This window comes from Heteronotia binoei, chromosome 21 (assembly GCF_032191835.1).
Source record: "Heteronotia binoei isolate CCM8104 ecotype False Entrance Well chromosome 21, APGP_CSIRO_Hbin_v1, whole genome shotgun sequence".
Classification (NCBI taxonomy): domain Eukaryota; kingdom Metazoa; phylum Chordata; class Lepidosauria; order Squamata; family Gekkonidae; genus Heteronotia; species Heteronotia binoei.
Window position 1 is genome coordinate 37009453 of NC_083243.1, and position 13280 is coordinate 37022732.

Here is a 13280-nt window from a genome sequence, read left to right on the forward strand (position 1 = left end):
ATTATAGCCCATCAAAAGCATGTGAGAACAGGGCAGCTTCCATCTAGCACCTGAAGGATGGGGGTGGAGGGTGTCCAGGAAGGTTAATATGTCCTAAAAAATGAATTTAAGTAAGTTGCACAATCAGTTCCAGGTTTTCCCGACTGTATACATGTTCATAGTGTCCTTTCCTCCCCTCAGGGAGCATGAGGTAATTAACATTTTCTTATTCATTTCCTTACAAACATTCTATGAGATCAAGGATTAGAACCAGACACAGTGATGGATGAGCTCCAAACACGTGTAGACTGATGAACACAGTTCTTCTACATGCTGGTAAAATTATTCTGCTGCTGCAAGCATTACAGATGCATGAAGTGCCAGTTATTGAAAATGAGAAGAGTTTTGGAACTGCAGGCTAAACTTCTGCCTAGCATGCCATTCTGCTTCCAATATTAATCAAACAGTTGCTGCAGAAAACTGAGCAACTCTAGGTTCCATACATAGATGAGTGTCAAAAAAAGAAAAAGACACAATAAGGGAAATATATGCTTAAGAAAAAGCAGTTTGGCTTAGATTAGTTAAACCTATGGTTACCACAATAATTTGAATGCGGGCTACCTGTTCATGATTTATTTACTTTGTTTACACCTCAGCCTTCTCTCTGATGGGGCCCCAAATCAGCTTACATCCTTCTACTTTCCTCCATTTTAACCTCACAACAACCCTGTGAGGTAGGCTAAGACTGAGTGTGTGTGACAGGCCTAAGGTCACTCAGCAAGTTTCCATGGCAGAGTGGAGATTTGAAACTGGTTCTCCAAGATTCTAATCTGACACTCTAACCATTACACTGTGTTGGCTCTCTATCTATGGTTAGTTAGGATATACAAAACCAGAACATGAAATGATGCTTTAAAGTTGGTACATTAACCACAGAGGCTTAATTACAGAGGTGTCACATAATGTATGACCATGGACTTCCTGGTATGTTCCTGGAAGCCCTCCTAACCGCAATGCAGGTTGGGATATCTGTTGAATCCTTGTGGGATGGAGGGAAGTGAAGGTGATGAAACCAGCATCTGTCAATCAAGACAAGCTTAGAAAGATCAGCTGTGAGCCAAATTCTGGTTTCACAAACTAACCACTATCCACCATCATAGTGTGTTATGTCTGAACTGAGACAGTATTGATATCAAGGATAATCCCTATTTACAAATACATACTTGTGCAAAGGAAAAAAGCACAAAAGGACAAAAAAAAGAGCCCCGTGGCTCAGTGTGTTAAAGCTGCAGTACTGCAGTCCTAAGCTCTGCTCACGACCTGAGTTCGATCCCTGGTGGAAGCTGGGTTTTCAGGTAGCTGGCTCGAGGTTGACTCAGCCTTCCATCCTTCCAAGGTCGGTAAAATGAGTACCCAGCTGCTAGAGGGAAACATAGATGACTGGGGAAGGCAATGGCAAAACCACCTCGTAAAAAAGTGTTCTGTGAAAACGTGAAAGCAACGTCACCCCAGAGTTGAAAATGACTGGTGCTTGCACAGGGGATCTTTCCTTTCCACAAAATCCAACGATGACAGGTTGGACAATGCATTGAGATCCATCTGTGCTAAGAAGCCCATAAAACAAGGTTAAAATATTGCACATTTCCACACAGCATTGCACTTCAAAATGGATGGCATTTCCCAAGGCATGTGTCTTAAACCATCCCACCTTGCAGAACTTCCTTTTATCACTTGTCCTGAATCATCACCGCTTTTTGCTTTTGTGAGGTCGTTCCTTAAGACTGGAGGATGATGTTTCAAGTTCATCCAGTTGCATTGTTTGCTGTCTGATATCCTGTTTTTCCAAAATGAACTCCTGATCATAAAAAGAAAAAGATTTTTTAATATTGCCAAGACTGACTGTTATAATTAGCTTCTAAAATGCCTAGCGCTGGAAGCAACAAACCCAAAAATGGCCTCACAAGGTCACCGTGAAAATTACATCTCTCAACCAGATGACTGTGGGAAGCTAACAAAAACAATTTGGTAGAAATTATTTGTTTGGTTGTATTCTACCATCTAACAGCAGAAGGAATTGAAAGTTGTGGATCTCTCTCTCTCTCTTTTTTTAATGTTCCCCTTCCCACAGAAGTCCCCTCTGAACCCAGGAAACTTGATTCTTGGATCCCCAGTGTCTTGCATAGACTTCTAGCCGCATGGGCTGGGGGCTGCACTGTGAAGTGGGAAGGAGACTTCTTCCTGATATATCATAATACCCAGAAATTGGTTGCATGAGATCTTGCAGAAGCACAAGTAGGGATACAATAAGTCTGACTTAGAGCAAGCAGTTACTACTGTCTTTTTCTTGCATTTCCACTTGCTCAAGAGTTCTGGCACGAGTGGAAATTTTACAATGGATCCAACCCTTTTATTCCAGCATTGGGTAAGTGCAGATATTCTGCCTTAGCCTCCAGCCACATTGCTATGGCAACCCGTCATGACCTTAGAAGTCTTGTGAAGTTGTCCTGGCCTTGCGTGCCATTGTGAGTTGCCGTAACAACCTGGGCAGAGGCTGAGGTTTGTGAGTTTTGTTGTGCTGCATGGCCTATCCACAAGAGTACAGTGATGTCAGCCAAACACCTGGTGTCCCAACTGATGTCTGATCCCTGTTTGAGGACAATGTAGTGTGAGGCAAGGACCCAAGCCACAATAGGTTGTATATAATGCAGGCTTGCTAAGACCCCCCAAAATGGTACCCAAAGTCTATGAAAGTTCTGGTGTTATTTTTGTAGCCTTGGCAACATACTGCAGGAACCCTTTTTTGAAGAGATTTCCTCAGCTTGGGATTAAGGGAGAAAGTTATACTTTTCCACAAACTGGGCCATTCCTCCAGATATGCATAGCCCTCTCCTAGAACTGCTCTTTGGACTTTTATCTACATAAGGGCCAACACCTCAAAATTAGATACGGTGGGAAATGGTGGGGAAATTGACAGAGTAGCAAGGCCCTGATGTTACTTCCAGTGAGAATCTGGAAGTGACAGCAACATATCAACACAATGTTCTAGGATTCCACCCAAACTCTATGACAAAACTATGGGTGGAATTCTTAAGCCCACGGCTGGAATCCTAGATCATCATGCCAACATGCTGACTTCACTTCCAGGCAGGGCTGCCAAGCCCCCGAGTCCAACCTGGAGGTTCCCAACCCACCGGCCCACATTGGGCTGGCGGGGGGAACCTCCTCCGACATCGCTGGCATGATGACATCACCCAGAAGTGATGTCATTGCACCGGTGACGTTGCTCGCCGGCCGCTTTAGATGTTTCTGGGAAAACTCTATGGTTTTCCCAGACGCTCTAGCAATTTGGGAGGGAAAACTCTATGGTACCATTGCATGCACAAAAAAAGTCCCCCACCAGAGGCAGTGGGGGACTTGGGAACCTACTTTCTGGTTTGTGGCAGAAGTGAATTTTAATGTCCCCATCGCCCCAAACACCCACTGGTTGCCAGAACATGGCTGGCAACCTAAGGTTCTTGCAATAATTATGGGTAAGAAGTTGTAATTCATCTTGGACAATTCCGATTTTAAGATGATCTTAGCACCAGTATTTGTATTTACTTGGATCATGTCCAGCTTGGAAAGCAAAGGCATTTCCTTCAAAGGACCGTAATGCCACATGTAACACTGCTCTGCTAGGTCAGAGATTGCTAACAACATCCTGCCTAGTTCTTCTTTCTGCAAAGATAAAAGAACAGAAAAGACTGAACAGTTCTTAACAACCAGATATATTCAATGTGATCAAAGCAGTCGAAGTTTTCAAAAGCAAAGGACAGGCAGCATGTTTTTAAAAGTATATACAGCAGGCTCTTTATTTTTCCCTTTCTTCCATCTGTCCAATCAGAGCCACCAATTTCTGTCCAATCAGAGCCACCAATTTCTACCCAAACCGAGCCACCATGCAATTTACCAACAGAACTGAGGCAGCAAGCGGCCTAACAATCCTCAACAATAAAACCAGTACAGTATTATAAAGATCTAGAAGAAAACCAAGGTAAAAATCCGACAAATTCAATCTTTACTCAAAAAGTAAATAAATTGTGGAGTTAACTGTGTACTTACAGTTAATATATGTACTTAACACATCAAAACGCTGGTTCACCTATCAAGTGCCCACCTTTTTAAAAAATACAGTTTTCCACTGATTGCATGTGATGACGTAACCCTTAGCCAATCAGTACTGTGCATAACCAGCTTTTTGCAGACCTACTCTTCCCCCGCAGCTCAGTTGTTAAGAGAAAAGGGTACATTTGGGCTGATTGTAATGAATACAATTCTGAAACAGCCTGTGTCTGGTGATTCTCCTGTTTAGTGCAATTTTCTACACACTTTTACTATTTCTTTTATCTCAGCTAAGCTTTTCTCTTCGCTTTCACCGTGTGTGCAAATTTTCTGCAGTTGTTTCAGAGGCGGTCAGTCATCAAACGCAGCTTTCAATCACCCTGAACATTAGGGTTTGTAGAATCTTTCGGGCTCAAGTGCCGTGTTCTACTGGAGAAAGTTTTCCTTCCAGACGTTTCGTTCTCAGCTGCGGAGAACATCCTCAGTGGTGTTGCAGCCGGAGCAGGCGCTCTGACAGAAGGTCAGAGTGCCTGCTCCGGCTGCAACACCACTGAGGATGTTCTCCGCAGCTGAGAACGAAACGTCTGGAAGGAAAACTTTTTCCAGTAGAACACGGCACTTGATCCCGAAAGATTCTACAAACCCTAATGATGTTACCAGCCGTGAAAACCTGAAATCTTTGATCACCCTGAACATGTTTTGACTGACATTAAAACACAGGAAGAGTCTTAATTCATCAGAGCAGTGGTTCATCTAGTCCAGGAACATATTTCACACAGTGGCCACTGCCAACAACCACTTGCCCTTGAGAGTCCTGACATTGTCTTCCAGCATGGGAATTTCCTGCCTCAGAATGTGAAGCTTCCTTCAAGTCATCTTGGCTAGTCAGTACCAATGGGCCTACCATCCATAAATCCATCTAACCCCCTTTTAAAAACAGCTAATCTAACAGCCATCACTCTGGCAGTGAATTTAGGGTTGCCAGGTCTGTGTTGGAAAATACCTATGTTACATTGTATCTCTATTGTATCTCTGGGGTGAGGCCAAGGAACAGCTGTATTTTGTCTTTAGAGCCCATGAATGTTAAGGTACAGTGCTAGGGTTGCCACGTCTGTGTTGGAAAATACTTGGAGACTTTGGGGGGTGAATCTGGGAGAGGGCAGGGTTTGGTGAGGGGAGGGGCCTCAGCATGGTACAATGCCATACAGTCCACCCTTCCAAGCAGCCATTTTCTCCAGGGGAGCTGATCTCTGCCGGCTGGAGATCAGTTGCAAAAGCGGGAGATCTCCAGGCCCCACATGGAGGCTGGCAACCCTAATTTGTGCACTCCACAGATTAAATACTCTTTGAGTGAACAATCATTGAATTTTGTCTGGGGTTTCTCTTATTTTTTGTTGTAATTATTTATCATTTTATATTGGTTTTATAGCTGAGGATTTTAAAACTTGTTCAACGTCTAAATTACTGCTTGTGCAGGTTCAGATCTGTTGTTAAATTGTGTCATGCATGTTTATTGTTTTATTGGTTATTCTTATGCTGCAAACTGTTTTTGGAACCCTGGGTTGAAAGTCGTCATAGCTTTTGTAATGCTACAGTGGATGTGGGATTTGAGCTGGCTTAGGCCCCTAAACTACTAGATCCAGGGCTTTTTTTTTTGGTGGAAAAAGCCCAGCAGGAACTCATTTGCATAGTAGGTCCCACCCCCTGACATCACCATTGTTTTACACAGAGCTTTTTTGTAGAAAAAGCCCAGCAGGAATTTATTCGCATATTAGGCCACACCCCCTGACACCAAGCCAGCTGGAACTAAGTTCCTGTGCATTCCTGCTCAAAAAAACACCCTGACTAGACCCTAACAGGAAGCTGACTTCTTCAACTTCATTCCATCACCCCCAGCAGAAGTAAGATTCCTTTAACACTCCCACCATGAGACTTTTTTAAAAAAAGGTATGCTCATTTAGTATTCCAAAAACTGAAAGTCTTAAGGGACTTTTCTTCAGAGGGAGAAAAAGAGGCCTTTTCCGTCCACCTACATCAAATTCTCCTGGAAGTAGGGGAAGCCTTGCTAATTAGAGTAATTTAGATCTTGGCAGGCACCTGCCAATCTTTTCTTTGTTCCTCCATAAGCATGGGCCCAAATAGGCTTTTAGGTGGGTGCCGACAAGCCACAACAACACCACTTTCAGAAAACGGAAAAGTCATTGATTACATAAAACGGAAAAGTCATTGATTACATAAAAAGGAAAGGCATATATTTGAGCTAAAATTGTCTAATAGTTGTGGGGGGGGGCGGTAGGGAGGAAAATAAGCTATAAATGTAATCTTTCCTTCCCTGTATCTAAAACTTTCCTGATGTTCATAGGAAGGAAGAACAACCTGACAATTAAGGCAGATGCTGAGCTGATATAATTCAGTACACCTTCCGGTGATGTCAAGGGTGTGTGGCATATGCAAATGAGTTGTGCTAATGAGCTCTGGCACCTCTTATTCTACAAAATGACCCCTGCTGAAGGACAATCCCCATGTTCCCAGCCCAGTGACACTGCATGTAGTGAGGAGCCTTTAACTAATGACAAGGAAATGAGGAAGACTGATTTACAGAGTATTCTTCCATAATCAAAGGAGGTTGTTGAAATGCCGAGGTCACATCTTTAAGTGGAAAGCATTCTTTGCTCCCCACACCATTTTGATTGAAACTCTGCTGGAAAGAACCCAGAGGTGGGAGGGCAAACCCAAGTAGACACCTACCTGATTTCTGAAGTGGCCTTTCTTATGGCTAATGTACTGCTCCAGCTGTGTGTTTTTCCCTTGTAATGCACTGCATTTTGACTGGAGCTCTGAAAGTCTGCTAATCAGCACCTAAATAAAAATATTAAAAGGAAAAATTACAGATGCTAGAGGAAATCTAGCTTTTGTGTGGGATTCTTCTCTCCACCCCAGCCTCTGCACACAACCAACTAGGGATGTTAGCCTTCAGGTGAGACCTGGCAATCCCCTGGAATTCATCTGCAGACTACATGTGATGGCCAGTTCCCTTGGATAAAATGGATGCTTTGGAGGGTAGACTCTGTGGCGCTTTACTCCATTGTCTGCTTCAGGCTTCAGGTTTCAACTCCGAATCTCAGGAGTTTCTCAACATGGATCTGGCAACCCTATTCCCCCAACCCCCGCCAGGGACCTGGCAACCCTACTTCACCACTGACTCACACATATATAACTACATATACCAAAACACTTCACAAATGTGGTCTTCTGGTAACAGGACTGGCTTATTTTGACAACTGAGGCAGAAAAGCCAAATAATGCCTCCTTCATGCTGATGAAGAAAAAGAAGAGTTGACTTTTATACCCTGTATCTCTCTACTCTAAGGAAGACTTAAAGTGGCTTACAATCACCCTCCCTCCCTCTCTTCACAACAGGCATCTTGTGAGGTAGGTGGGACTGAGAGAACTCTGAGAGAACTGTGACTGGCCCAAGGTCACTCAACAGGTTTCATGTAGAGAAATGGGGAATCAAACCTGGTTCTCCAGATTAGAGTTCACTGGCTCTGATTAGAATACCATAACAAGGCAGCCCTGTTCATTTTTAGCCTAACCAGTGCCATCTTTTTGTACCTTTCTGCTGTGTGCTTTATGGCAGCTTTTCAGCCATTTTGCAACACTGTGAGTCAATATATATGCTGCTTTCATGAACAGCCAATTGCTATCTTTCATCATCAGAAGAAGGAGGAGAAGAAGAAGAAGAAGAGGATGATGATGATATTGGATTTATATCCTACCCTTCACTCTGAATCTCAGTCAGAGCAACTCACAATCTGCTTTATCTTCCTCCCCCACAACAAACACCCTGTGAGGTAGGTGGGACTGAGAGAGCTTTCACTGAAGCTGCCCTTTCAAGGACAACTCTGCAAGAGCTATGGCTGACCCAAGGCCATTCCAGCAGCTGCAAGTGCAGGAATGGGGAATCAAACTTGATTCTCCCAGATAAGAGTCCACACACTGAACCACTACACCAAGCAGGCTCAGGACCCAGGAGAATTTAGGCCCAAGCAGAAATAACGTAAGTGCTTTGTAGACAATTGCACTGGCTTAAGTCACAGATTCACTACTGCAAACCAGATATTCTGGACAAGTTTTCATACATAAATAGCTCCCTTGAAGCACAACATCACAACACGCTACTGTCTTTTCCCTGTAATGCACCTTGTTGATAGGACTTGGGAGAATCCTCATATCTGCTATCTGAAGGAGTGTGCAAGCACACAAAAGCTTATACCCAGAATTAAACTTTGTTGGTCTTAAAGGTGCCACTGGACTCAAACTTAGTTATCAGATTTATGCACAGCCTCCCTCCTTGAGATTTTGTGGCTGGCTCTGCCTTCCAAGGCAGGCATTTTGTGGTTGCATACACTACTGGATGTCAGAATTTTAAAGGTGCCCAGAGAACTGTAGAGGTTGGGGACCCCTAAAATGAGGTCTCAGTGTAATGTACAATCAGGCCTCTGAGGTTGGATGTAAGTTTCATAAAGCTCCATGCTTGGTATCATTTACAATTTTTGTGGTGTCATGTTCCTCTTGCAAGGTCCCCAATTCATGTTGGGTTTTCTCAAGATCATGTAGCAGCATGGACAAATTCTTTGTCAAGTTCTGGTTTGCAATCATCAACGTCTCATGTCTTTTAATGAGGGCTCCAATCAAAGAATCTTCTCCATATTCCAGGTAGTCTGCAATAGAAAACAGGGAAGATGGTTAAACATGGAGAACAAATATGAGGGTACGTTTTGAATGGCTTGTGTTTTATACTGCATTTTTTCACTAAAACACACCTCAAGCAGGACTCTGAAAAGGCGGCTAAATAAATTATGCTAAATAAATAAATAATGTTAGCATTGGCCAAAATGTAGATATAAGGTCCACGTGAGAAGCTATTTACTTGTGTGGCCCTAAAGGGCAGTCATGATATAGACTGGAGTTGGGGCTCTAGGCAAGGCCACTGAGAGGGGGGCCACAGGACACGGAAGGCCCAAAGAACCAGACAAGTCATGTGACTGGTTTTCCTATGGTGCTTGGATTGGGCTTGAGCAGTGTAAAGACTCCTCAAAGAGAATCTAGGGGGAGGGTTGCCCTGGTAGGTCATGGCTGCCTTGGTGATAAGAACTGATAAAGATGTGGTGTTAACTAAAGAATCAAAATACCCTTGACTTGCTTTTAGCCCTGGTACTGGGGGAAAATAGGCACAACATGGGATTTCCTCCCCCATACCAGGAACAAAATAACCCAGAGGTTTCCAATAAGGGATGTATCATGGTGGTTTAAAGGAACCAGTTAACACTCCACCTCTCTCAGCACTGGTGAAGTGCTCCATTGTATCAAGTTTTCTGGTGTGTACTCCTAAATGCTGCTGTCTAGAAGCTAGACTGTGAACAGGGCTTTTTTTTTGTAGAAGGAACTCCTTTGCACATTAGGACACACAACCCTGATGTAGCCAATCCTCCAGGAGCTTAGAGGGCTCTTATTACTGGGTCTACTGTAAGCTCTTAGAGGATTGGCTACATAGGGGTGTGTGGCCTAATATGCAAAGGAGTTCCTGCTATAAAAAAGCCCTGACTGTGACTATTCAGAGAGGTGCTATTTGAGGAACAAATAGGCTTGCCAATCCCCAGGTCCCAGTGGGGGTTCTCCCGCTTTCCCAGGCTCTTCCCACTCCCAGTCAGCTGGCCAGTGGGGGGAAGCCCCACCCCCCACAGCCACCATGTGCCTTTCCACCTCCGGAGGCTTCAGACTCCACTTGGAAAGGCTTCCTCTTGGGATGGTGTGTCTGTCTTTAAGGCTGAATGGGAGTGGGGGAGCAGGCAGAACAACATGGCTGCTCCCAGTGGCTGTGAAAGCAGCCCAGACCCTCCATTGGTTGCACAATCTTTTCAGAGGTCATTTACATAGGAAAAGTAAACTTGAACCTTTGGTTGCTCTGTGTTACTTTGAAGAAGTTGGAAGTTCAGCAACTCGTGAGTACAGATGCCAATCCCCAGGTGGGAGCAGGCCCTCCCCCACTTCAGAGTCATCAGAAACGGGGGAGGGGGGAATGTCTGCTGGGCGCTTCATTATTCCCTATGGAGATCGATTCCCATAGGGTATACTGGAGAATTGATCTGGGGGTATTTGGGGCTCTGGAGGGCTGTTATTGAGGTAGAGGCACCAAAATTTCAGCATAACATCTGAAGACTCTCCTCAAAATGCTCTCCAAGTTTCAAAAAGATTGGACCAGGGGACCAGGTGCCTCTATCTTTCAATATTTCTAATGTAGGGAAGGCATTTAAAAGGTGTGCGGTTCCTTTACATGTGATGGCCAGAACTCCCTTTGGAGTTCAGTTGTGCTTGTCACAACTTTGCTTATGGCTCCACCCCCAAAGTCCCCAGATATTACTTGAATTGGACTTGGCAACCCTAGGAACAAAACATATGCTGCCAAAAAGTATAGACCAGTCTCATTCTAAATTTAAGTCTTGTTTTGGAAGTGCCGAAATGTATGAGCATTACTGAGTAAACTTGGGGGTGAGGAGAGAGAGGTTGGTATATGAAAAGAGAAAAGGCGAGTTGTGGCAGATAGAATCATGGGGGATTCTATTGGCAGTGTCAATCTGAACTAGGTTTATATCACAAATAAAAATCATTTATTTTTAAAAAATCACTGGACACAGTGAATATATTCCCCACCAGGCTTTTACCTGCCCTACCTATCTGCACTAGTGGCTCATAAAAGTTTTAAAATCTAACTATAGAAGGCAGATTGAGGTGGGTAGCCATGTTCATCTGAAGCAACAGAACAAAATTCGAGTCCAGTGGCACCTTTGGGGCTTTTCGTAACAACAGGATCTCAGTTAATTACTCTCAGCATCCCACAATTACAAAGAGTACATTTGCATATCAGTCACCAATTTGGATATATATTTTTTCCTTCATAATGTTTTCCCCTGGAATTAAACCCAAACAAATGGTGACCATGTAAACTAAACGTTATTTCAGTTTAGACCTTGCATCAGTTAAAAGTAAAGGTAGTCCCCTGTGCAAGCACCAGTCATTTCCAACTCTGGGGTGACATCACATCATGATGTTTTCATGGCAGACTTTTTACGGGGTGGTTTGCCATTGCCTGCCCCAGTCATCTTTATTATGCTTATGTTAATTCACTGCTCACCCTCTACCTATACGTATGAACTAGTAACTTCCATTTCAATGTATCTGAAGAAGTGTGCATGCACACAAAAACTTATACCTTGAATAAAACTTTGTTGGTCTTAAGGGTGCCATTGGACTTGAAGTTTGTTCTATAGAAGACAGTGGAGATGTATAAACAGAACTTCCTAGCCTTTCTTAAAACAGATGTAACAGCCACTGGGGAGAACCTACTCAGACTGGTGCTCCACGTGGGAAGCAGAAGAGACCTTGCTCTTCTGCATGCCCTCTCCAACTGAAACTAACAATCTCCCCAGGGTGTTCTTTGATTCTAAAGAGGAAAAGACAGGTGCCAGTCTTTTTCCCTTCCAAGACTAGTAATAGAATATATGTGTGTGTGATTCTGTTTAGAATGAGAAATTGTGCAGGAATGGAATAGTTAAGCATCCCGCCCCCCATGGCTCTATCTCAAGTGGGGCTAAAATTTCTATTGTAAAAATACTGGGAAGAGACAATCACAGCTCTTCCAGCATCTTGTCTAGTTATATGCCTTATTTATTTTTTGTCCTACAACAGATTGGCAGAAGAATAAATGGAGACTCATTTATTGTAAAAGGCTTTTGGGAAGGGAACGTGATTGATCAGATACTTTTACACACCAATCTTAAACAGGGTTTCCAGCCGTCAAAGTTTGACTTCAATGCATGCTTTAGAAGTGTGCAACTCTGCTTAGGGCTGTGCTGTTTGTCATGGATGAAAAAGAAGATGATGATGATATTGGATTTATACCCTGCCCTTCACTCTGCATCTCAGAGTCTCAGAGCGGCTCACAAAAAGCACCCTGTGAGGTAGGTGGGGCTGAGAGAGCTCTCACAGAAGCTGCCCTTTCAAGGACAGCTTTGAGAGAGCTATGGTTGACCCAAGGCCATTCCAGCAGGTACAAGTGGAGGAGTGGGGAATGAAATCCGGTTCTCCCAGATAAGAGTCTACGCACTTAGCCACTATACCAAACTGGCTCTCATGAGAATGAGAATCTTGCTGCCTCTTTGGACATTTGTTTTATGTCTGCCTCATTCTTTGTTTGCTAATTTTAATAGCATTAAAATAATTTGAGACCGGAATATAGAAACAAAACATAGGGACATAGAACTGGATGGGATCTCAAAGAACATCTAGTTTTTACCACACAGAATGTTTTCTCTTTCAGCTTAATATAGCTTCATTGTAAATAGTTAATAAACAATGTTCATTGTTACTAAAGCAAATACGTGTGCCGAATGATATGATTTTACACTGGACTCATCTACAGACTCTGCTACAGAAGAAGAGGTGGAATATCCTGTGCCTGGTGAATGAAGGGATATTGCCCCATAAGGAGGATTAGTTGGCACATTTAAAGATAAAGATATATATACTTCCCTAATAATCATTACTCTGAGCATGTAAGAAAGGGCCACAAAGCCAAACACAGGCTCATCCAATCTTGCCCTCCCTCTCATGATCTTCCTAAATTCACAGAACCTGCATTGCTGTCAGATGGCTATCTAACCTCTGCTTAAATACAAGCTATTTATGGATGCTTTTTGAAAGGTATGTATAATTAAAATAATCACACTAGCATCTGAGAAGCAGATGGGAACCAAAGGAAATGTGGGCCATTTCTTAATAATTGTACTCACTGGTAGGCAATGCTTCAATCAGTTTCAGCAAGAAATCTTCATATACTTTGCACTTGGCCACCTTTTCCTGTAACTTCTGTTGCCTGCAGAAATATACCATAAAGCAGGGGTGTCAAACTCATTTGTTATGAGGGCTGGATCTGACATAACCGAGCAAACATCAGGTCATCTGATGAAGTAGGCTCTAATCCACAATACATTTCTTGTTGTTTATGATGGCACAAATTCATTGTTCTGGCATTCAGTCACACCTTATCGCAAAATATATTACCAAGAATCACTGACTGCACATATGCTACAATAGCTAGTTTCAGAGACACTAAAATGTCCATATATGTGCAAAGATGT

At 43.2% G+C, this 13280-nt stretch overlaps 1 protein-coding gene across 1 annotated transcript in view; it reads right to left on the reverse strand.

Moving 5' to 3' along the window:
- Window positions 1-1556: 1556 nt before the first annotated feature.
- CCDC197 (coiled-coil domain containing 197) overlaps window positions 1557-13280 on the reverse strand; it is a 28089-nt gene continuing 16365 nt past the window's right edge. The window contains exons 5-9 of the mRNA XM_060262125.1: window positions 12933-13015; window positions 8632-8804; window positions 6829-6939; window positions 3580-3696; window positions 1557-1834 (exon numbers count right to left, since the gene is read on the reverse strand). Of these exons, the coding sequence (XP_060118108.1) occupies window positions 1724-1834; window positions 3580-3696; window positions 6829-6939; window positions 8632-8804; window positions 12933-13015 (595 nt within the window). The 3' untranslated portion in view covers window positions 1557-1723. The remainder of the gene's footprint in view (window positions 1835-3579; window positions 3697-6828; window positions 6940-8631; window positions 8805-12932; window positions 13016-13280) is intronic.